The 23,524-nt window shown below is 63.0% G+C and overlaps 1 protein-coding gene across 6 annotated transcripts in view; it reads left to right on the forward strand.

Moving 5' to 3' along the window:
• NFATC1 (nuclear factor of activated T cells 1) overlaps nucleotides 1-23,524 on the forward strand; it is a 60,736-nt gene that overhangs the window by 24,660 nt on the left and 12,552 nt on the right. For 3 of the 6 annotated variants that reach the window (XM_064161248.1, XM_064161250.1, XM_064161249.1), the window contains exons 4-9: nucleotides 3,287-3,489; nucleotides 4,298-4,470; nucleotides 5,568-5,708; nucleotides 15,216-15,271; nucleotides 16,290-16,422; nucleotides 18,946-19,638. In XM_064161248.1, coding sequence (XP_064017318.1) covers nucleotides 3,287-3,489; nucleotides 4,298-4,470; nucleotides 5,568-5,708; nucleotides 15,216-15,271; nucleotides 16,290-16,422; nucleotides 18,946-19,638 — 1,399 coding nt within the window. The remainder of the gene's footprint in view (nucleotides 1-3,286; nucleotides 3,490-4,297; nucleotides 4,471-5,567; nucleotides 5,709-15,215; nucleotides 15,272-16,289; nucleotides 16,423-18,945; nucleotides 19,639-23,524) is intronic. The other 3 variants (XM_064161251.1, XM_064161252.1, XM_064161253.1) reach the window with 3 other exon arrangements.

A 23,524-nucleotide genomic window follows, 5' to 3' on the forward strand; every position in this document is an offset into this window, starting at 1 on the left:
TGCTGCTGCTCTGGGGGGAGGCCGGAGGCAGCCTCTGTGCAGCTGGGAGTGTGCAGGGCTCTGTCTGCACCCCGATGGCTTCTGCTGCTGCTCTGCTGCGGTGCAGCCCCAGTGCCACAGCAAGCAGAGCCCTGCTGCTCCCCAGCCCCTGCTGCTCCTCTCCACCCCCCACCCTCTGCCCGGGCTCAGCCCTTGGCAGGAGCAAAGCAGATGAGGTGGAGCCGTGGAGCAGCTTTGGGTCTTAAGACAGAGTCTGGGGGCTTGAGTGCAAGAAGGCTGTGGCCGTGGTGCTGTTGGGTTGGTGGTTGGGCTGGGTGACCTCAGAGGTCATGGCTGTGGCACCTGGGGACAAGGTACTGCTGGGGAGATGCCCACTGGGCTGCAGCCGAAGGTGGTTCCCCCTGAGGGGAGGTGTCTGTGGGAGTCATCTCCCATGGGATGTGGCCGAGTCCCAAGGCTGGGCAGGCTGCAGACAGGCTGCTGGGGCAGCTCCTGCAAAGGTTGGGCAGATGAAAGAGGCTCTTCACAGGCAGGGTGGGGAGGCTCTGGCACAGGCTGCCCAGGGAGTCTCTGGTGTCCCCTCCCCGGAGGTGTTCAAGGCCAGGCTGGAGGAGGTCTAGTGGGAGGTGTCCCTGCCCATGCCAGGGGCTTTGGAACTGGATGAGCTTGAAGGTCCCTTCCAACCCATCCTGGCATTCCATGGTCCCAGAGGTGCCTTCCAACCCATCCTGGGATTCCATGGTCCCTTAGGTCCCTTCCAACCCATCCTGGGATTCCATGGTCCCTGAGGTCCCTTCCACTCTGCCATCCCATGGCATGGGAAGCAGGCCTGGCCGGGCACCCTCGGGGTTTGCTGGCAGCTCCTTCTGCACCTGCCAGCAGTGGAAAGTGCAGCTCTTTTCACTGGGGTGCAGGCAGTGGCAGGCAGGGCTGCCGTGGCCAGGGGCAGCCTCAGCCTGGCTCAGCCACCCCAGCAGCTGAGTTATTAAAAGGAGAGCTCCAGACACGGGGGAGGAGATAAAAATAGGGAGGCTGACGCAGGGCTGCCGCGCTCCGTGCCAGGGGATGGAGCCACGCGGCCTGGCATGGGCACTGCCCGCAGCATGCCTGGGGGCCTGTGCCAGGCCTGCCCTCGTCATGGCACAGAGGCAGGCCCTTCTTGGCCCCTGCATGCTGCCCTGGGCCACAGGCTGCTGGCCTTGCCTTGAGGCTTGGGCTCAAGGATCTCAGAGGCTGTGGCCACGCACTTAGCAACAGGGCTCAGTGGCCAGGGTGGTGTGGGGTGGTGGTTGGACTGCCTGACCTGGAGGTGGTTCATATGGCACTCTGGGCATGGTTCAGTGGCCGTGCTGGGGTAGGGTTGATGGTTGGGCTCAGCAGTCCCAGAGGTGGTGGCCATGGCAGTCTGGGCATGGTTCAGTGGCTGTGGTGGGGTTGGGTTGGTGGTGGGTCTCAGCAGTCCCAGAAGTGGTGGCCGTGGCAGTCTGGGCCGTGGTTCAGTGCCCGTGCTGGGGTTGGGCTGGTGGTTGGAGTCGATGTTCCTGGAGGCCTTCTCCACCCCCAGGAGCTCTCTGGTTCTCTGGCAAGCAGCCCCCAAGGCTCAGCAGCAGGTCCAGCTGAAAGACAAAGGCTGGCAGAGCAGACCCAGGTGAAGGCCACCAGCTGTGCCCCCGGGGCTGTGCTGAGCGCAGCGTGTGGGCAGCTTGGCACAGGAGCTGCCCTGGGCTGCCCGGCTGGGGTTGGGTTACCTCTGGCTCTATTTTCACCCCGCAGCAGCCTGCTGAGCTGAGCCCTGCTGGCTCTGCCCTCTCCCTAAAAAGCACTGCCCATGACGAGCAGGGTGAGGTGACAGAGGTGAGCACAGAGGTGTCGTCAGCTGCTGTGTCACACTGCCCTGTGCCCCAGGGCTGCTGAGGCACAGCCACCTCGTGACACCTCCTGCAGGCCCTGCAGCCGCTGGCGTCAGCCTGGCTCCACGCCAGGCCCCCCCTCCAGCCCCCATGGCACTGGTGCCAAGCCAGGGGGCTTGAGGGCCTGGAGGGTTTGCTGGGGACTTCCCCAGGCTGCTGGCTATGGTGGGAGGCACATGTAGGGTGAAGGCAGCAGTGCCTCTCTGTGGCACATAGCGCCAGTGCCAGAGCCACACAATCAACTGCTGAGGCTGGGCCAGGCCTTGGAGGTCATTGAGTCCAACTGCCCTGGACATCAGGGAATGATGGAGCTGATAGGCTGGGACAGGACCTTGGAGGTCATGAGGTCCCACTGGTCTCCTGGAGCTCACAGTCCCACCACTGCTGCTAAGCTCCTGCCACTAAACCACAGAGCCAGAGAATTAGTTTGGTTGAAGAAGACTTCCAAGGTCATCAACCCAACACCACCGTGGCCATCAGGAGCCAAGTGTCCTGAACCCCACCGGGGAGAGTGGCTCCAGCATGTCCCTGGGCAGCCTGTTCCAGTGCCTGGGAGCCCTCCCTGTGCAGGTGCCTCTTCAGACAGGTGGCTGTGGTGCTGAGGGCTGTGGTCCAGTGGTGGTGGCTCAGCAGCAGTGTGGGTTGCGAGCTCCAGGTGGTGATCTCAGAAGTCTTCTCCAGACCCAACACTTCTGCGCTTCCATGTCTGCCTCTTGGTTCTTCTGAGCAGAGTGCTGAAGGAGCAAAAGTGTCCTGAGACCTCTGTTCTGCTCTGGGTTCCTGCTGCCGGGTGGTGGCAGACCCTGGAGACGCTGGCACAGGCCACCCAGGGAGGTGCCTGGGGCACCTGGGGACAGGGTCTGGTGGCCACAGAGGGCTCAGTGTTTAGACCAAGTGACCTCAGAGGGCTTTTGCAGCCCAAGCAGTTCCGTGTGGTGGCTCCTGTCCTGGGACATCTCCTGCCCGTGGAGCTCTGTGGCCACCCAGCGCTGAGTGCCCCTGCTCAGTGTGCCCCACTCGGTGTGCCAGGTGATGAGTGCCCCCCCTCAGTGTGCCAGGTGCTGAGCACTCCTGCTCAGTGTGCCCTACTCAGTGTGCCCCGTGCTGAGTGCCCTATGCTGTGCTCCCGGTTGGTGTGCCCTGCACTGACTGCCCTGTGGTGTGCCCCTACTCGGTGTGCCCCACGCTGAGTGCCCTGTGGTGTGCCCCTACTCGGTGTGCCCTGTGCTGAGTGCCCTATGCTGTGCTCCCGGTTGGTGTGCCCCGCACTGAGTGCCCTGTGGTGTGCCCCTACTTGGTGTGCCCCGTGCTGAGTGCTCTATGCTGTGCTCCCGGTTGGTGCGCCCTGCACTGAGCACCCTGTGCTGTGCCCGCAGCTGCACGGGTGCCTGGAGAGCGAGCCGCTGACGCTGCAGCTTTTCATTGGCACTGCCGACGACCGCCTGCTGCGGCCCCACGCCTTCTACCAGGTGCACCGCATCACCGGCAAGACCGTGTCCACCACCAGCCACGAGAGCGTCCTCTGCAACACCAAGGTGCTGGAGATCCCCCTGCTGCCCGAGAACAACATGAGAGCCATGTAAGCACCGCCGCCCTGGCAGCACTCTCGTCCTGCTGCTTTCACCTCCTGATGCCCAGGGCAGGGTTAGGAGGCCGGGCTGAGGGCAGAGCTCATTGCTCTCTGTGGGGTTGGTGGGGGTTGGGCTCTGCTCCCTAGGCTCAGGTGAGAGGAGAGGAAATGGCCTGAAATTGTGCCCGGGGAGGGGTAGGTTGGAGAGGAGGAGGAGGAGGAATTTCTTTGCTGCAAGAGTGGTGAGGGGCTGGCACAGGCTGCCCAGGGAGGTGGTGGAGTGCCCATGCCTGGAGGTGGTTGAGAAAGGTGTGGCCATGGCCCTGGGGGACAGGGCTTGGTGGCCATGGTGGGGTTGGGTTGGTGGCTGCGCTGGATGATCTCAGAGAGCTTTGCCAGCCCAAACCACTCTGTGGTTCATCAGCCCCTTCAGGACTCTGCCCTTGAGGAGAAGCCATCTGCAGGTCACCTGTGCCAGGTGAAGTGGTAGGCAGCTCCACAGCCTCGCTCAGTGGCACTTGGTGCTCTGCCGTCCCACCCCCGTGGCTCTTCTGGCCTGGCAGTTTCTCTGGGCTTTGGGTGATGCTCTGGCACCTCCCTGGCAGGCCGTGCTGGGGAGGGCAGAGCCGCAGCAGTGCCTACCTCCGTGTGGTCCCCAGCAGCCTCTTTCCACCACCCAGCCCCAGCGCAGCCACCGCAGGCAGCTTGGCCAAGTCCCCGCCTGGCCGCCGGGTTGGGCTCTCGAGCAGCGTGGAGGGGCAGGGGGGTGCCAGGTGGTGCCAGGCGGCGGGAGCTGAGCCGCCTGCTTGCGCCGCAGCATCGACTGCGCCGGGATCCTGAAGCTGCGCAACTCCGACATCGAGCTGCGCAAGGGCGAGACGGACATCGGGCGCAAGAACACGCGCGTGCGCCTGGTCTTCCGCGTGCACATCCCCCAGCCCAACGGCAGGACCCTCTCGCTGCAGGTGGCCTCCAACCCCATCGAGTGCTGTAAGTACCAGCCCGCGGCCTGCCCAACCCGGGGCCTGCGCTCCGTGGCCTGGCCTCGCCGGTGGTGCTCGCCAGTGGGTGGAGCTGGGCCTCCCCTCCAGAGGCTCATGCCTGAGGCTTGGGGACAGGTTGCCCGGGGAGGTCAGGAAGCCTCCAGCCTCCGTCTAGAGCAAAACACAGCCAGGAGGCCTCTTGCTCCAAGCAGCTCCCTCATTAATTAAATCACATCTTCAGGTGCCATGGCCGTGCCCTCTGAGACCACCCAGTCCAACCACCAGACCCTGTCCCCAGGTGCCATGGCCGTGCCCTCTGAGACCACCCAGTCCAACCACCAGACCCTGTCCCCAGGTGCCATGGCCGTGCCCTCTGAGACCACCCAGTCCAACCACCAGACCCTGTCCCCAGGTGCCATGGCTGAGCCCTCTGAGACCACCCAGTCCAGGCACCAGACCCTGTCCCCAAGTACCATGGCCGTGCCCTCTGAGACTACCCAGTCCAACCACCTGCCCAACCCCATCATAGCCAACAGACCTTGTCCCCAGGTGCCACGGCCTCAGGTTCCATGAACCCCTCCAGGCACTGGGACTCCAGCAGCTCCCTGGGCAACCTGTGCCCACCTCTGGCCACTCTTGTCAAACTGAAGTCCTTCACCACCTCTCTCTTCCTTTCTCCTCCTCCCTCCCCAGTAGGCAGCCTGCCACAGGCCCCTGTGCCCTGCCCAGGCATGGCTCAGTCCGTCTCCCTTTGGCACTGTTCCAGTTCTGGGCTAGCAGAGCCAGGTGTGAGGAGCCCTGCTCTGCTCCTGCTGCAGCCGGCGAGGGCTGTGTTGCTGCCCTGCAGCTGCGCGGGGCACAGTTTGGGTCCATCCTGGTCTGCCCTGAGCAGAGGTGCCCAGCCAAGGAAGCCACTCGGGGTGAGAGACTTGTGCCAGGGGACTGCAGCCTGGAGGCTGCACAGTGAGGAAGACCCTGGTCTGTGCCTCCTGGAAGCAGCAGAAGCTGAGGAGGTGCCCGTGCTGGTGGCACAGAGCGTCGCAGCAGCTCCGGCTGTGTGCCTTTGGGCTTGCTCCTGTCACATCTCCCCCATCACCTCTGCAGCTCAGAGGTCTGCCCAGGAGCTGCCTCTGGTGGAGAAGCAGAGCACCGACAGCTTCCCTGTGACTGGCGGCAAGAAGATGGTCCTGACTGGCCACAACTTCCTGCAGGACTCCAAAGTCATCTTCGTGGAGAAGGCGCCAGGTAGGCCTCCTCCCCCCGGGATCTGAAGTGGTTCTTGTTGGCCCCGTTCTGAACACTTGAGGCAGTCAGCCTGCAGCTGGCACCCTCTGAGCAGGAGGTGGTCTTCGTATTGCTGTGCCAAGCTGTGCCATGGTCTGGGCTGTGCCTGGTGGCTCAAGGCATGGCAGGTGGACACTGGAGACCAGGGTTTGGTGCCTGCTGTTGGCTGTCCTAGGCAGGGGCTGAGGAAGGGGTTTGAAGCCTCTCCTGTGGTGTGTGCCCATCAGACCTGCAGTGTGGCGCCAGCTTGGCAGCCCCGCTGCAATGTGTGGAGGAGGCAGCAGCGCTGCTGCTGGGGTCAGCTTCTGTGGCCAGCCAGAGCAGTGGCATCTGCCAGCTGCTGGCTGAGGAGCCATGAGGGGCAGAGGTGCCCCTCTGGAGGACATCCCAAGCCTTTCCCTGCCCTGCTTCTGGCTGGTCTGGAGGAGCTGGGCACAGCCACCCCTTAACCCAGCACTGCTGCCCTGCTGCTTGGCTGCTCCTGAGCAAGGGCTGTGGGGCAGGCTTGAAACATGGAGTGGGAGCTGCAGCTGCAGCAGGGGGACAGTGACTCTTCCTGCAGGAGAGGGACGGGGAGCAGAGCCAGGGGTGGAGCTGGGAGCAGAGCTGGAGCAGGGCTGGGAGCAGAGCCAGGAGCTAGCTGGGAGCCAGCTGGGAGTGGAGCCGGGAGCAGAACCAGGAGTTGGCTGGGAGCAGAGCTGGGAGCCGGCTGGGAGCGGAGCTGGGAGCAGAGCTGGGAGCCAGCCAGGAGCAGGGCTTGGAGCAGAGCTGGAGCAGGGCTGGAAGCAGAGCCAGGAGCTAGCTGAGAGCCAGCTGGGAGCAGAATCAGGAGCCCAGCCGGGAGGCAGCTGGGGGCTCCCAGAGTAGCTGCTGCAGGCTGCCTCTGGGCTCTTGTGCTGGAAGGAGTTTCCGTGGTGCTGACCCAACCCAGGGTTCCTCAGCTGCCTCCTGCAGCTCCTGGGAGCTTTGCACAGCCCTGGGCACCCTTCAGGTCACCACCCTTGGCGCTGACACTGTGCCCTTTAACCCACTGTGCCCACAAGCTCCCCGTGCCCATCTCCTGCCAGGCTGTGGGCAGTGCTGCTGGGAAGGCTCTGTGTGAGAAGGCTGCGGGCTCAAGGGAGGAGCAGGAGACTCCTGAAGTTCCCTGGGTGGTTTAAGTCACCTGGGCAGGAGGCGATGCCCTGGCTCTGCAGAGGGCAAGGCAGCAGCATGCCTGTGACCCTCGAGTGCCACACCATGGGCTGAGTGAAGCACCCCTGGCATTTACAGACCTGGTGTGGCTGGAGAGACCTCAGAGGGCATGGAGCTGTTCAAGGCCAGGCTGGGTGAGGCTCTGAGCACACTGGGCTAGTGGCAGAGGTCCCTGCACACGGCAGGGGGTTGGAACTGGATGGTCTCAAAGGTCCTTTCCAGTCCAACCCATTCCATGATCTTTGGGGTCCCTCTCACCCCACCCCATGACTCTGATCTGGGCTGAGCTGTGCCCCAGGCTGGCACAGCTGGGTGACCTGGATGCACTCTTGTGGCACTCTGCTCCAGCTCCACGTTCATGGATTCATGGAATGGTTTGGGTAGGAGTAGCCCAATCCACAACCATCAGCAGGCCTCCACTCGTGCCCATGGGCACGGGGTTGTCTCTTTGCCCTGCAGCTCCTCCCTGCCTTTCAAGCAGGTCCCAGCAGCAGAGCTTGGGATGGACTCTGGCCATGAGCTACAGACCTTTGCCAGCTCTGGGGCTGCAGCTGCTGCTGCCTTGGAGTTGGAGGTGCTGAGCACCTGCCCGTGGGCAGCAGCCCAGCCCAGCTGTTAGAGGGAGGAGGTGACAGGGGCTGGTGCACTCCTCAGCCCAGATCCTCATGGAAAGTGGAATGCTGTGCTGCATCAGCTGCTGGCTGCAGCCTGTCCTGTGCAGGCCCCAGGCGTGGGAGGGAGGCTCCAGGGGTGGGTTAATTCTCACCTGCATGCTCAAGTGGGGAGTGCAAAGCCTTTGAGGACACTTTGTTGGCCTTTATTATCCCCACTCCTGTCTGGCTGAGTCCCTCTGATCTCCTGGAGGCTCTCCCCAGCGCTCTCCATCGCTCAGCTGCTGTCCCTGGAGGATTGGCACTGTCCTGGCCTCCTGCTCCTGCAGCCTGGCCGAGCCCTGACTCATCCCAGAGGGAATCCCTGAAGAGGGATCTAGTCAGTCCTTCAGCTGGCCGGCTGCAGCTCGGGCCCTGCAGCTTAACCCTTCCCTGCCTGCTCCTCAGCCAAGAAGCAAAGCAAAAGGGACTCTGCAGCCCTGCAACCTCGGGAGGGGGCAGCTGGGGGATGCTCTCAGCAGGGACACCTCCACCTGGAGCAGGCTGCCCAGGGCCATGACCAGAAGTTCTGGGTATGTCTTCCTGGCCTGCTCTGGAATGTTGTAGGGCTGGCCAAAGTAGGCTGAGATTCAGAGAGAGGCTTGCACCAAGGTCTGGAGAGCTGAGCTCTGAAGGGGTTCATCTGCCCTGGTCTGGCACCGAGAGATGAGCTCTGAAGGGGTTCATCTGCCCTGAAAAGGTCTCCTTGCTCCATCATTGTTCCTTGCAGCTGTGGCTGAGGTGGGGTTGGCGCTGCCAAGTAGCTGAGATGTTTTGATGTTCCTGGGTTTGGCCAAGGACAGAGGTGGCTCAGGGATGAGGCTTACTGGACCTGGGCTCTTGGTTCCCAGCAGGCTGCCACCTCTGGCAGGCAGAACTTTGGTGTCTGTGGTCGGTGCTCACTCAGCTGAGGCTCCACAGGTGCCACTGGAGCTCAGCAGCCCTCAGTGCCTGCTGGGCAGAGCTCAGGGCCAGGCTTGTGAAGAGCCGAGGCAGGCAGCAGTGTGGCACCCAGCCTGGCTACCTGTGTGAGGGTCCCTCCGGTGCAGGTGCCCCAGGCAGGTGCTTTGTTTAGCTCCAGGAGACCCTCCAGAGGCTGCAGCCCAGGCAGGCCCAGGAGCGGATGCTGAGTGCCCTGTGGGCAGCACCTGGGCCGCTGAGCTGGGCACTGAGCCTGCTGTGCCGGGCCCGGGGTGCCAGGCGGCTGAGTGCTGTCAGGGCTCCAGCTGGCAGGGGTGCCAGATGCTGCGAGATCTTTCCGCGGGCAGCAGGGGTCACGTTTCACACTGCTGCTGGGGCTGCAGCTCCCGGCACGGACCAGCGAGTGACAGGCACCAGACTGTGCCCCTGTGCCCCACCTGAGGACACTGCTTCCAGCTGGCAGCGCAGAGCTTCCACTCTGACTCATGCCCCCGAGCTCAAAGCCGTGGAAAGGAAGTGACTGGAAACGTCACGGGCACCAGGCTGGGGGCAGGGGGTTCACGTGGAGGTCACCTGGACCTGCTGCCCGGGGCGCTGTGGGTAGCTGGCATGGTTCCTGGCACTGCCCCAGGAACAGTTCCTTGGACAAAGAGGGTCGGCAGGAGAGGGAACCCTCCCAGGCTCAGGTAGGAGCCCTGGCAGGGGCTGGCAGGAAAGGCCAGCAGAGTTCATCTTCTCCTGGCTGTGGGCAGTGGTCAGGACAGAGTGGGGCAGTCGTCATGTGGGTGTGACAGCAGCAGGCAGAGCCGTGCCAGGGCAGGCAGCCACAGGCAGCTCTGGTGGGCGGCAGGAGCAGGGAGAAGTCACCATGTGGGCTCTAGGTACAGGTCACTGGGGGGGCTCAGTTAACCCTGGGGGGTTGTTCTGATGGTGGAAGTTGTGCCCAAGTGCCTGGAGCTAGGTCTGTCCCCACGGGCTGCAGGTGCTGCTCTGCTCTGTCCTCATGGGCTGCAGGCAGTGACCTGAGGCTTTGGGGCAGGGCAGCAGGCTGGGAGGGCAGAGGAACAGCTGAGAGTCTTCTGGTGAGGCCACAGCTGGAGTAGTGTGCCCAGCTCTGGGCCTCCCAGCTCCAGAGGGACTGCTGAGGGGACAGCTCTTGTCCAAGCACCACTGCCACCTCCTCACCTCTTTCATTGCCAGCCCAGGCACAGGCCTGGCCCAGCCTGCCCTGCCCTAGCAGCTGCTGGCATCACTGCCCAGAGCCGGGTGACAGGCGCTGGCACAGGCTGCCCAGGGGGCTGGGGAGGTCCCCAGAAATGTGTGGCCATGGCACATGGGGACAGGGTTTGGTGGCCATGGTGGTGCTGGGTTGATGGTTGGACTGGGTGATCTTGGAGGTCATGGACATGGCTCTTTGGGACATGGTTTGGTGGCCATGGTGGTGCAGGTGGTGGTTGGACTGGGTGGTCTCAGAGGCTTCTTCCAACCCAGACAGTGCCATGTGTGACTGTGCCAGGAACACTCCCAGCGTGGGCACCTCACATTGGCAAGGCTGCAGTGGTGCTCAGATGTTTCCCCTCCTGGGCTGCCAGGTCTGGGAGGTGCTGCTGCATCTCTGTGCTCCACTGCTGGTCTGTAAGGAAGGCTCTGGCCAGGCTTTGACTCTTGGCAGGTTGTGGAGCTCTGAGGGACACCTGCAGGTTGCAGCCTCACAGAGTGCATCAGGCTGGAAGGGACCCTCTGAGGTCAGCTTGTCCTGCACTCAGCAGGGACACCTCCAGCTCAGGAAGGCTGCCAGGGCCATATCCAGTCTGACCTTGAGTGTCTGCAGGGATGGAGCCTCCACCTTCTTGCAGGACCCCTTCAGGCACTGGCAGCAGCTCTGAGCTGCCCCTGGAGCCTTCTCCTCTGCAGGCCACACCCTCCCAGCTCCCTCAGCTCCAGCCCTGCCATCGTCTTTGCAGCCTCCTCTGGCCTCTCTCCAGCAGCTCTGTGCCCTCCTCTTGCTGTGGAGACAGCAGAGCTGGAGGCAGGCTTGGAGGTGAGGTCTGAGCAGAGCAGAGCCGAGGGGCACAATGCCCTCTCCTGCCCTCTCCAAAGAGCAGCCTAAACCTATCCTGCTCCAGTTTCGAACCATTGCCCCTTGCGAACTCAGCCCTGGAGCCCCTGAGGGGTCTGTCCCATCCTGCTGGAGAAGACAACAGCAACCCCTTCTGGGGAGGTCCCTAAAGCTCTTGGTGTTGGCTGCCTCAGGAGGAAACACAGCCCCTGTGCCAGTCTGCAGTGCCAGCACTGCCCCAGGCTCCCAGCTGCCCCTCAGCTGCCTTTGTTGTGCTGGAAGAGGCCTCCACAGGGCCCTTTCCTGTGGAGATGCTGGAGCTGGGCGTGGTGGGGAAGCCATGCAGTGAGTCAGGCTGCAGGGAATTCCCTGATGGATTGGGGTATTTTTACTCCTGGACTCTGTGCAGCTTCCTGTGGCCTGGCTGCTGGCAGCAGCCTCCCAGGCACATTTGCCCCATGGCTGCTGCCTGCCCTCTGCAGAGAGGAGCCCCAGCCCAGCTGCCAGGGAGGGCTCGTGGTGTGCCCAGCACCAGCTAACCCAGGTGCTCCCGGGGTCACAGCAGCAGGATGTGACCCCAGAGGCTGCTGGTGGAGTGCAGCCAGAGCAGGGGTGGCTGTGGACAGCAGGGATGGGGCTGGCGATGCCAGGCTGCTAGTCCCAGATGGTGTCTTCAGCTGGTGGCACTGCTGGTGGCCACCTGGCAGTGCAGACAGCCTCAGGGATGCAGGGAGAGTCACTGTCACCCTCCTGCCTCTTCGGAGCAGGAGGCAGTCAGGGGGCCTTCTTCCAGCCCATGGCACAGGTGCCCAGGTTTGGCCTTGGTACCTTGCCAGGCTTGGCCTTGGCTTTGCCAGGTCAGCTGTAGGGGTGGGGAGACACTGGCACGGGCTGCCCGGGGAGGCTGTGGGTTCTGCATCCCTGGCGGTGTGCAAGGCCAGGCTGGATGAGGCCGTGGGCAGCCCGGGCTAGGGGACGTGTCGCTGCCCACGGCAGGGGATTGCAGCTGCGTGGTCACAGAGCCAACGAGTGGGAACTTAAAGCTCACCCAGTGCCAGCCCCTGCCACGGGCAGGGACACCTCCACCGGCGCAGGCTGCTCAAGTCCCCATCCAGCCTGGCCCTGGACACCTCCAGGGGTGCGGCAGCCGCAGCCGCCCCGGCAGCCTGTGCCCGCACGGAGGCTCCGCAGCCCTTGCACCCTCCCCGGCAGGAGCCTCCCGCCCAGCTGCAGCCATGCTCCCTCTCTCCGCGGGCTTTGGACCCTTCCCTCTGCTGCTGAAAGCAAAGGGGGGATGCGAGAGGAGCTTGGGAGCAGCCTTGTGCCCTGCCGCCCGCCCCGGTGCGCCCCTCCGGCATCGCCACCGCGGCCCTGCTCCCGCCCGGGCGGCGATCGCCGTCGGGGCCCGCACGGAAGCTCTGCCGTGCAGCGGCGCTGGGCGGGCGGCCAGGGGGAGTTGTCTTGGGTGCTGCTGCTGCTGCTGCAGATGTGGCAGCAGGACAATGGAAACTTGTGTGCGGCTGCAGCCCGCAGGCTCTGCGGCCAGGGCGCAGGGGGCCGCCGGCATCCCGCCCGCTGCCGGGCGCGGGGGCTCCGCGCTGCCCCGCGGAGGGCTCCGGGCGCTGCCCGCGGCTTGCCTCCTGCCCTGTCTGTTCGCGGCGCGGTCCGAGGTGCGGAGCCCTGCAAAACATGTTTACAGGGCAGGCTGACGTAGGGCTCTAAGGTTTCCCTGCTGGAGCCGCGCCCGGGGCCGTGGGCGTTGAGATTTCCCTCTTGGTTCTCCAGACGTAATGTGAGGAATTGGCTTTTTTTTTTTGCTGCTGCTTTTTGGTGTCTGTTGCTCCATAACAACTTTTCCTGCCCGTGTTTGCGTTGAGTGGAATGTCACTGGGAGCTGTTAATGCCTTGTCTGTTCCCTGCTTCCCTCTCTTCCCCTCGCCCCAGCAGCCACGGTCTGGACAGTCTCAAGGGGCTTCCTCTGGAGTGAAACCCTTGATTGTTCTGGCTCCGCTGCCAAGCGCCGAGCCGCGGCTCTGGGTTTTTCTTCTCCTGCTGCTGGAGATTCTGCTATTTCTGGACCTTTTTTTGTCAGGGTGAGTGGCTGAGGAGCAGGCGAGGACTGAAGTGAGAGAGAGCTTAGCTGGAGGTGGAGCTGGTTGGGATTTTTTATTGAAGGATCAGCAGGAAATAAAACCCAGAAACCTAAATCCAGATCATTCATCTTGCAGAGCAGAAATTAAACAGCTGAAAAGGGAAAGAAAGAGAGAAAGTAAAGAAAAGAAGCCCCAGAGCCCTGAGGTTCTGCTAATCCACTTAGAGAGGCAGACCCAGCCCAGGGTGAGCACCAGTCTGGGCTCCCAGACAGCCCCCAGCGAGCCCTGGCCCGGCAGAGGCTCCTCCCGGCTGCGGAGGGGCACTCCTGGCTCTGCTCCTCCACACCGAACGCCTGCCCCGGAGGGGTGGGGAGGGCAGGAAGGGCTCCAGGGGCAGAGGCCGGGGGTCGGGTCCCAGGCAGGGGATGGGTGCTGGCTGGCTGGAGCTGAATCAGGTTGGGTTTTTCTCACTCCTGACAGCATCTGTTGGATGAATCGTGGGGCGGCTGCCAGTGCTCCGCGGCAGTCTGGCTCGCTGCTGGCGCTCGCAGGAGACATCATTAAGGAGGCTTGAGCATGGTCTGGCTGCTCCTCCTCTCCCCCACCCCGGCAGAACGTGGCAGGACCACTGCAAGCCTTCTCTTTTTTTTTGTTCCCCTTTTCCCCAGGGTTAGGTCTGGTGAGTGCTGAGCTGCAGCTGCCCAGTGCCAGGCTGGGCTCAGTCATACAACCAGACAATAGCTCAGCCTGGAGGGGAGCTCAGAGCTCAGCCCCTCCGACCTCCTGCCACGGGCAGGGACCTCTCAGCTGCACTCAGCTGCCCAAGGCCTCATCCAGCCTGGCCTGCAACACCCCCAGGCAGGAGGCAGCCACAGCCTCCCTGGGCAGCCTGTGCCAGGCTCTCAGCAGCCTCACCCTGCACAGCTTCTGCCTCAGCTCCACTCTCAGCCTGCTCTGCCTCAGCTCCAAACCATTGCCCTTGGCCTGGCTCAGAGCCCCTCAGCACAAGTCCCTCTGCAGCCTTCCTGCAGGAGCCCTTCAGGCCCTGGCAGCAGCTCTGAGGTGTCCCTGGAGCCTTCTCCTCTGCAGGCTGCACCCTCCCAGCTCCCTCAGCCTGTGCTCACAGCAGAGCTGCTCCAGCCCTGCCACCACCTTGGTGGCCTCCTCTGGCCTCTCTCCAGCAGCTCTGTGCCCTCCTGCTGCTGCTGGGGGTAGCAGAGCTGGAGGCAGGCTGGGAGGTGAGGGCTGAGCAGAGTTTTTGTGCTGCCCCCTTCCATACATTGCCAAGAGGAGGGTTTGGGTTGGGTTTTGGCCTCCCCAGCAGTGGCAGGGGCAGCTCCTGCAGCCTTCCTGCCCCCCTGGGACAGCTGCACACAGAGATCTTATTTACAGACAGTGCTCATAAATCAGCAGCTGCCCTGCACCACCTCCAGCTCCTGCCCGTGCCAGCAGAGGCAAAGAAAAAGGGCATTCACTTTCTCCTCTCTTTTTCCCCCTTGCCCAGAGCTCTGTTTGCAAGGCAGGCCCCAGGTGCAGGTGAGGAGGTTCCCAGCAGCTCCATCTCTGCCTTTGCCTGCCCTGCTGCCACCATAGGCACCCAGGGAGGGGGCACAGCAAGTCTCAGGTGGCTGGCAGCTGACAGTGGTGCCACTTGTGCAGCTCCACGGGGCCCAGCCTGTGGCCTTTCACCACCTTGGTGCTTTTCCAGGCCTGCAGAATGGAAACTTTGTGTGGTGGCATTTGTGCTCTGATTGCTGCTGAGTTTGGAAGCCAGCAGGAAGGGGAAAAGCCCTGGGGTTGGCCACTCTGGGCACAGGAGAACCCGGGGGATGGGTTTGGTTGGGAAGGAGGTCTTGGATGTCCCCTCCCTGGAGGTGTCCAAAGCCTCCAGCCCCTGCGCTGGTGGGAGATGTCCCTGCCTGTGGCAGGGGGGTTGGAACCGAGTGGTCTTGAAGGTCCCTTCCAACCCAACCCCTCCTGTGATCTTGCCAGTCCCTTCCATCCTAAACCCACTCTGGTTCTGGCACCTCTGAGGTCTCTTCTATGCCAAGCCTTGGGGACAAGGCTGCTGGAGAGCTGCTTTCCATAGAGGCACAGGTGTGTTGGGTTGGCAGGGACCTTCAGGGGTCATCTTGTCCAACCCTGCATCAGTGGGGACAGCTCCAGCTGGAGCAGGCAGTGCCCCTGCAGAGGGTCATAGGTGGATTGATAGGGATGGGTTGGAAGGGACCTTCAGGGTATAGAATGATTTGGAAGGGACCTTCAGGGTCATGGAATCATAGAAGGGGTTGGAAGGGACCTTCAAGACCATCCAGTGCCACCCCCCTGCCATGGGCAGGGCCACCTCCCCCCTAGCCCAGGGTGCTGCAGGTGTCCTGGCCTTGGACACCTCCAGGGAGGGGGCAGCCACAGGCTCCCTGAGCCTGCAGTGTCTCACCACAGAGGCAGATGTCTCAGAGGGGCTTTTCTCAGGAGTTACTCTTTTGTAGGCCTGGGAGAGGAGGGGAGGAAAAAGCCCAGGACCTGAGCTGCTGTTTCTTCTGTCTCTTAGATGGTCACCACGTGTGGGAGATGGAAGCCAAAACCGACAGGGAGCTGTGCAAGCCAGTAAGTCTGCCTGAGGAATGTCAGCCTCGGGATGAAAAATGGGGCTGGGCTCCTCCAGCACTGCTGCTGAAGAGCTTCCAAGGCCCTGGCACTGTCTGTCCTCGCTGACACAGAGCAAGTGCTGAGGCCTCCCCTCTCTGGTGGGAGCGTGGGGCAGGCAGCCTGGGCTGGAAGCTGTCCCGGGGAGCAGGAGAGGCGGTGTGGAAAGCCTGCTGGCACGGCCAGGGGGCCAGCCCTGCCTGCTGCGCCTCTGGCTCGCTGGGTCGCCTCTCCCCTCTGCTCCCAGGCTGCTGCTCAGCCTGGTCCTTGGCTCTTCCTCCAGCGGAGGAGCTGAGTCCCTCCCAGCAGAGCAGCCCCGAGCTGGGGGAGGGGTCTCGGCCAAGGCTGGGGGGCTGGAGCCAGGGCCCCTGTTCTGCCTCTGCAGCCTGGGGGCTGCAGAGCTGCTGGAGGGGGGCAGGCCAGCAGTCGAGGAGCTCAGCTGAGTGCAGGCCAGGATGGGCACTGCCTTTTGCTCTTGCACAGAGTGCTCAGGCAGGCTCTGATGGCCACAGCTGCTGGCACCGTGCAGCTGTGCCAGCTGCTGTCCCTAGGGCACCTCTTAACCCTCTGCTTGCTGGCAGTGGGAGATCTCCATGCCCTGCAGCCTGCATGCTAGCAGATACCTGAGGTGTTGGGTAGCAGTGGAGGTATCTCAGTGCCCCTCTGTCTGTCCTGGTTCTGCTTTCCAAGATGCTTGTGCCAGGGGGAGAGGTCCTGGGGCTGCGCTGGAGCTGAGCTTTCTCAGAGCCCACACTTTGGTGCTCCCAGGGAGAGCCTTGTCTGTGCCCAGCCTGTGTGTGCTGCCCAGAGGTGAGGGCTAGTGGCTTGGCAAAGACCTTGGTTGTGGCAACTCCTTCCTTCTGGGGTCCCTGGGGGTGCTGGGAGGAGGCCCTTGTCCACAAGGCCACCGCTGAGGTGCAGCTGCTGCAGTGCTGCCTCAGCCCTGCCCTGAGCTGCTGCTGTGCTCTTGGCCCTGCAGAACTCCCTGGTGGTGGAGATCCCTCCCTTCCGCAGCCAGAGGATCAGCAGCCCTGTCCAGGTCAACTTCTATGTCTGCAACGGGAAGAGGAAGAGGAGCCAGTACCAGCTCTTCACCTACCTCCCTGCCAACGGTAACCAGCCCTCTGCCTGCTGGCTGCGAGCAGACAGGAGAGAGGGGAGGAGTGCTGGGGGAGGAGGCTCTGGGCAGCCTCTGGGGGCACAGCTGGCACTGGAAAGGGGCAGTGGGGAGCAGATTTACACAATCAGAGTCAGACAGGTTGGAAGGGACCTCTGAGCTCATCCAGGTAATCTATACCCACCCAGCCCTGTCTAACCACCAGACCATGGCACTAAGTGCCCCAGCCAGGCTTGGCTCCAACACCTCCAGGCATGGCAACTCCACCACCTCCCTGGGCAGCCCATTCCAGTGCCAATCACTCTCTCTGCCAACAGAGATTGGCACTCCTCCTAACATCCAGCCTCAACCTGCCCTGGCACAGCTTCAGCCTCTGTCCCTCTCTTCTGTCCCTGGCTGCCTGGCAGCAGAGCCCAACCCCACCTGGCTACAGCCTCCCTGCAGGCAGCTGCAGGCAGCAATGAGCAGAAGAACCTCCCTTATCCTGCTGCCCACACTGTTGGTGATGCTGAGGACTACCCTCCTGCTGCTCAGCCAACTCTCTGCAGGCCTTTGTCCTCCTGCTTTGGTGGCAGAGAGCTGTTTGCACAAGGACTGCTGGGGTCTCCCTTGCCTGCGTGGCAGAGAGCTGTTGGCACAGGATGAGGAGCAGTGGTTCTACACTAGAGCAGGGTGGGTTTAGATTGGCCATTAGGAGGAAGTTCTTTGCTGTGAGGCTGCTGGAGCACCGCAGCAGGTTGCCCAGGGAGGTGGTGGAGGCTCCATCCCTGGAGCTGTTCAACCTGCTCTAGTGGAGCATGTCCCTGCTGAGGGCAGGGGGTGGGGCTGGGTAGGCTCTGGAGGTCCCTTCCAACCCAACCCATTTATGATTCTGTGACTTTTGGGGTTTGTTGTGCCTGGGTAGCAGAGAGCTGCTGGGACCAGGACTCTGTGCTCTGGGGAGCTGAAGTGCCCCAGCACAAGCTGACCAATTGTGCCCACTCCCTGCTAAGCTGCTGCCAACCCTCAGCCTGGGCTTGGTGTTCCCCTTGTGCATTCGAGTGACCCTGAAGTGCCACCACAGGGTGAGCTGGAGGTGCTGGGGGGGATGCTCCTGCTGCTCCTCCTGCACTTTGCAGGGCACACATCCTGCTGCAGGCTCCTGAGCAGTGGTAGAGATGTGGGTGGCAGTCAGAGGGCTTTCTGCAAAGCCTCCATGGGCAGGAGGTGCTCAGGAAGGTGTGTGCCAGGTATCACTGGAAGCTGAGGCTGGCGACAGTGAGGTCACAGTGGAGTCACTCGTGCCACCTGAATGCCAGGCAGCCTTGTAGGAGGGTGTTCACCAACTGCAGATGTTGTCTGTTGCTTTGGTGCAACTGAAGTGGACTTTTTCCTGAGGACCCTTGGGGCCAAGTAGGGAAGAAAAAAGAGGGGGAGGGTTTGGTTTGCTCTTGTGGAAGGAAGAAAGCAAGCAGGGGAGAGGTGAGGAGGCTGAGGTGGGTCTGTGGCTGTCCCACTGCCCTGCAGAGGCTGCCCAGCCTGGGTCTGTGCAGGTGGCATGCCAGGAAATCCCCTCCCCCGAGCTGGAACTGAAGCCAGCCCCCCCCACAGAGGGTCCTCTCCAGCCCCCCCGCAGAGGGTCCATTGTCCCCCCCTCAGTGTGATGTCACAGCCTTGCTCTGAGTCAGAAGCTTTGATTTGTAGCCCTGGGGCTGCTGCCAGCAAAGAGCTGCTCAGGAGTTGGTGCTCAGCTAGGTGAGATCATGAGTGGAGCCCAGGGGCTGAGCATGCCTGGGGCAGCCTGGCACAGCAGCCAGTGCAGCTGAAGGGGCAGCCTGGCATGGCAGCCAGCACTATGGTTTGGGAGGGAAGGGCAATATGAAGAGAGCATCTTGGCTTGAGGAAGGGTCTCTGTGACCTGTAAGGTCCCTTCCTACCCAGCCCATTCCAAGACCCTGAAGGTCCCTTCCAGCCCATTCGAAGATGCTGTGCATGTGGAGCGGTGCCGAGCTGGCCGCAGCCTTCTGACGATGCCAGCTCAGTGCCCTGGCAGCGGAGGGGCAGCAGAGCCACGCCCGAGTCAGTGGAGCCACTGCCTCAGGAGGTTGCTCGCAGCTGGTTGCTCCTTGGCCACCGCAGCCCCTGGGGCTTTGTGGCTGCCGCCGGGCCCGGGCCAGCAGCAGCTGTGGCAGTGCAGGAGATGGATGCAAGTGGAAGTCGCTGCTGTGGTTGCCCCAGGCCCGCGGAGGGCCTTGGGCGCAGAGCTCCCAGCGCAGCTCCGCTCCCGCCAGCAGCTCTGTGTGGCACTGGGCACGGAGCAGAGGGCCTGGGCAAACAAAGGCCTCCTCAGAGCTGGCACCGGCTGGGGCTCGCTGCCGACTCGCTCCTGGTGCAGGGGGCTTGATGACTTTGGCTTCTCTGGGGTGGGAGCAGCAGGCCCAGGGCACAGAGAGGCCTGCTGGGGGTGCCCGAGGCAGGGCTCAGCTCCCGCGGCTCCGCCGGGCTCCCCTCACCGGCTTTGCGCTTTCTCCCTCCCCAGTTCCCATCATCAAAACCGAGCCCACGGATGACTACGAGCCCGCGGTGCCCTGTGGACCAATGAGCCAAGGCTTAAGCCCTCTCTCCAAGCCCTACTACGGCCAGCAGCTGCTGCTGCCCCCCGAGCCCGGGCCGTGCCTGGTGGGCAGCTTCGTGCCCTGCCAGCAGCGCAGCTCCCTGCTGCCGCCCGCACCCAGCTCCAGCCCCGAGCTGCACGACCTCTCCTCCTCCTCCCCCTACAAGTGTGGCCCCAGCCCTGGCCACGGCCACCTCGGACTTCAGCAGCCCGCTGGAGGCGTCGCCACCATCCAGGAAGTGCCAAGGCCTCTGGTGGCACAGCCGAGCCCCCCCGAGCAGGCGTCTCACGGCATGCTGCAGCCGCAGGTGAGTCACCGAGTGAGCAGTAGCTGTCCCCTGGGCCACCAGCAAACACTCTGCCCCAGCAGTCCCTCTTCTCCAGTTCCACCTCTCGCCCGAGAGCCAACCTCTCTGCAGCCCTGCAGCCCAGCTCACTGCTCCTCCGTAACGGGTCACCAGCAGCAGCTCCTGCCGAAGGTTCAGAGGAGGGAGGCTCCACCCAGCCACGCACTGGCAGTGCCAGAGGGGCACGAGGGAAGTAATCATAGCCTGGCCCCAATCCCTGTAACCATCAAGAGAGAGCCCGAGGAGTTGGACCAGATGTACCTGGATGATGGTAAGTGCTCCACAGCCTAGGTTTGCCTTCAACCCTCTGCTCTGTCAGTCGGCTCCACTACCCCTCCTCCTTCTGCATCCCGTGGGGAAAGGCTCCAGGGACAGCCTGGTGGGGAAAGGATCCAGGGACAACCTGGTGGAGGGAGAGGCTCCAGGGACAGCCTGGTGGGGAAAGGGTCCAGGGACAGCCTGGTGGAACTTGTGGACTTGTGCCTCGGTTCTCTCCACACAGTGAGTGCCTCCTTAATTCCATGTGAGGTGATGGAGCCACGCTGGGGGCTGGCCAAGGTGGCCTCTGAGGATCCCTTCCAAGCCTGTGCCATCTGTGGATGCCATCTAAGCATCAAAGGAGGGTGGTGAGCACACAGCTGGCTGCAGGACCAGGAGCTGTGCTGCCTTCACAGCTCACCTCTCATCTCACCTCCTCCCACCCTGGAGCCGTTCAAGGCCAGGCTGGATGAGGCCTGGAGCAACCTGGGCTAGTAGAAGGTGACCCTGCCCGTGGCAGGGGACTGGGACTGGATGAGCTCCAAGGTCTCTCCCAACCCAACCCGTTCCATGAGCCTTGCACTGTCACTTCTCAGCCTGCTGCCATCTGGGACTCTCCCATCCTTGCCATGGTCTTGGCTTTCCCTTCTGTGCCTGTGCTGCCCCTGCCCCGCTGGCGGGTGAGATGCTGGGATGGACTTGTGAGGCTCTGGCTCCTGAAGCTGAAGGAGTCAGAGCCAGTGAAAGGGCCAAGCTGGGCTGTGTGTGGATGCCCTCACCTCACCCTGCAGCAGCTGAGCTCCCTGCCACTGGCTCTGCTTGGAGGGTGGCACCAACTGGTGCCAAGGACTGTCTGAGTGGGGTTGCTCTTCAGGGAGAGCCTGCAGACAGCTCAGTGCCCTGCCTCAGAGCACGCTGGGGTTTGGGTGGCTGTAGGAGAATGGTTCCTCCCCATGGTGGGGAGTGGCATGATGGGCAGGGCTGAGCAGCTTCTCCTGGCTGGCAGCTCCCAGCTCTGCTCAGCACATCTCTGGGCACAGGGCTGCCTGCACTGGCTGCTCCTGCAAGCAGCAAGGTCTCAGTAAGCCAGGCCCAAGAGCCATGTCCAGACCTGGGGGCTGAGACACACCAGAAGTTATCACAGCACCACAGAGCTGTTGGGCTGGAAGAAGGCCTCTAAGATCATTGACTTGAGCCATCAACCCAGCACCATCTGCTGCTATCACACCTGCTCTGGTGGGCATAAGCTGCTGGGTAGAAGGTTGGAGCTGATGACCTTAGAGGCCTCTTCCAGCCTTGATGATTCCATGGTCTGTGGCCATGGAGGTGCTGGGTGGAAGGTTGGGGCTGATGATCTTTGAGGTTGTTCCCATCCTCCATAATTCCATGATCCAACTTTAACCATTCTGAGGTCCAGGGGCCATGGAGGTGCTGGGTAGGAGGTTGGACTGGATGAACCTGGAGGCCTCTTTCAGCCTTGATGGACCTAAGAGAACATGTTAGGGTTTCAGCTTCCTGGTAGCCTCCCCTGGGCTCTCGACAGCAGGTTCCTGCCTCTCTTGAGCTGGGGAGCCCAGAACTGGGCACAGCTCCAGATGTGGTCTCTACCAGGGCAGGGGGGAGGAGGAGAAGAACCTCCCTCAACCTTCTGGCCACACTCTTCTTGCTGCAACCCAGGAGACCACAGATCCTCTTGGCCACAAGGCTGTCCCCTGGAGAACTTTCTGCCCAGCAGGGCTCCAAGGTCCTTCTCCATGGAGCTGCTCCCCAGCAGGTCACCCCTCAGCTGTGCTGGGGCAGGGCAGATCCAGGGGCAGAGGACAGCAGGGGCTGGAAGGGACCTCTGGAGATCATCTGGGTCAGCCCCTGAGGTTTCTATGGAACCTCACGAGCAGATCCTTACTGGGAGCAAAGCAGCATCCTGGAGGACTCTTCCCTCAGGCTGTGCTTGGGTGTTGAAGCTGAGGAAGACCTCAGCTGCCTCGGGTTGTGCCTGGGTACTGGTGCCAGCTCCTGAGCTGCTGATGCAGGCAGTGGGACAGGGTTGCAGCCCCTGGGGAAGAAGCTGCTCTGCAGAGCCCTGCCTGGCAACCCAGCAGCTGGCAGGCATCTCCTGGCTGAAGCTCTGTGGATCCATCCAGCCTCCTCCTCTCTACTTAGGCAGCTTCAGGAGGAGCTTTCCCCTGCTCTGGCCTGGGTTGGATCCATGAATCCTAGTGCAGGGAGCTGGAAGCACACAGGGCCTGGAGGGAGGTGTCCCACGCTCGGTCTGTGGCTAGCAGAAAGGACCAGGCCCTCCTCCTCCCCACCACCTCCTGCAGGACAAGGAGCCTTTGTTCTGGGGCTGGGCTCGGCACAGCTGGGGCTGCCCAGCAGCTTTCCTTTCCCCCTGACAGAACTCCAGGAAAAGGGAAGCTGGGGCTTGAAGCCCCCCAGTAAGTGGCAGACCTGCAGGTGAGGTGTGGCCAGAGGGTGCCAGGAGCCTGCCAAGCCCAGCTGGTGCCAGCCACAGCCTGCTGGCAGCTCCAGCCCCCAGCAGGAGCCAGAGCTGCTGTAAGCTGAGCTCTGGCTGCTGGCCCTGGGGGGGGCTGGGGGCAGGCTGCAGCTCCAGCCAGCAGCTCCTGTCTGCCCCCAGACCAGATGTGCTGGGGGGAGAGGCTTTGTGTGCACAGCAGCTCCAGAGGCACAGCCAGCCTGGCCTGAGCCTCTGCCTGCTGCTGCCCAGGGCTCTGCCTGCTCCTCCTGCATCCATGTCAGCCCAGGGTGAAAGCAGCTGGCCCTGAAGGCACCAAATTTAGCCTGCTCTTGCCACAGCTCTGCCTGCAAAAGCCTCCTGAGAGATGCTTCCAGCAGTCTTAGCTGTCCCAGGGACAGCACACAGGAGTCTGCCAAGCCCAGCAAGCCTCTGTGCTCCAGGATGGCCTGGGACAGCCTTTCCCTGCCTCCAGCCTTTCCCTGCTTGCACCCTGGCCTGGGGCAGCCTTTCCCTGCCTCCAGCCTTTCCCAGCCTGCAGCCTGGCCTGGGACAGCCTTTCCCTGCCTCCCCCTGGCCAAGCCCTGCAGCTCTGGGAGCAAAGGAGGAGTTTTGCTGATGGAAAGTCTGAGCTGCTCTGGCCTGGTGCCCCAGGCCCAGACCCCTGCTGGTCTGCAGCCACGGCTCAGGTGCCCAGGCTGCTGTGCTCAGACCTGCTGAGCCCTCAGCCCTGGTGCTGGAGCGGTGCCCTCAGGCCAGCCCCTCTGAGCTGGGCTGCAAGGGGCTCCTGCTGCAGGACCCCCACGCCCACCACAGCAGGGTCTGCTCCTTCCAGCAGCTTTGTGCCTCCTTGGAGGTGCAGCAGGAGGCAGAGCCCAGCTGGCCGGGCTGGGGGTCCCTGCTGGGGATCCCCAGTGGCAGGGGTGCGGCTGCCCAGGGAGCAGAGCTGTGCCTGCTCCTTCACCTAGCAGAGAGCTTGGGCATCTCCAGCTTCAGGTGGTGCTGGCTGTGCTTGTTCAGAGTGCTCACCCCCTCCTCTTCCTCCCCCTTCTGTTACAGCCCTTTCTTCCCCCCTTCCCCTTTTTGCTCCCCCTCCTTTCTCACCCTGTTTATGAGAGTGCCTGAGGGCTCTGAGGAGCTCTGGAGCTGCTTCCTTGCTCCTCCTTGGCCCCAGAGCATGGCACTCGCTCCCAGGCTCAGCAGAGGGTCCTGCCCCCAGCCTCCACCCTGCGCCTCGCCCCATTTCTGCCCTGCAGTGCCAGGCAGCTGCTCACTCCCACGCCCACACCCACACGCAGCCCTTTCCCCTCTGCTCCCGGAGCTGCTCTCTGCCCAGACTCACTCTTCCCTCCGACTGCTCTTTCCACCCTCCTCTCCTTTCTCCCAGGCCTGCCTCCTACCTCCAGGGCACCACCAGCTGCTTCCC

The sequence above is a fragment of the Pogoniulus pusillus genome, chromosome 21, assembly GCF_015220805.1.
Source record: "Pogoniulus pusillus isolate bPogPus1 chromosome 21, bPogPus1.pri, whole genome shotgun sequence".
In the NCBI taxonomy this organism is placed as follows: domain Eukaryota; kingdom Metazoa; phylum Chordata; class Aves; order Piciformes; family Lybiidae; genus Pogoniulus; species Pogoniulus pusillus.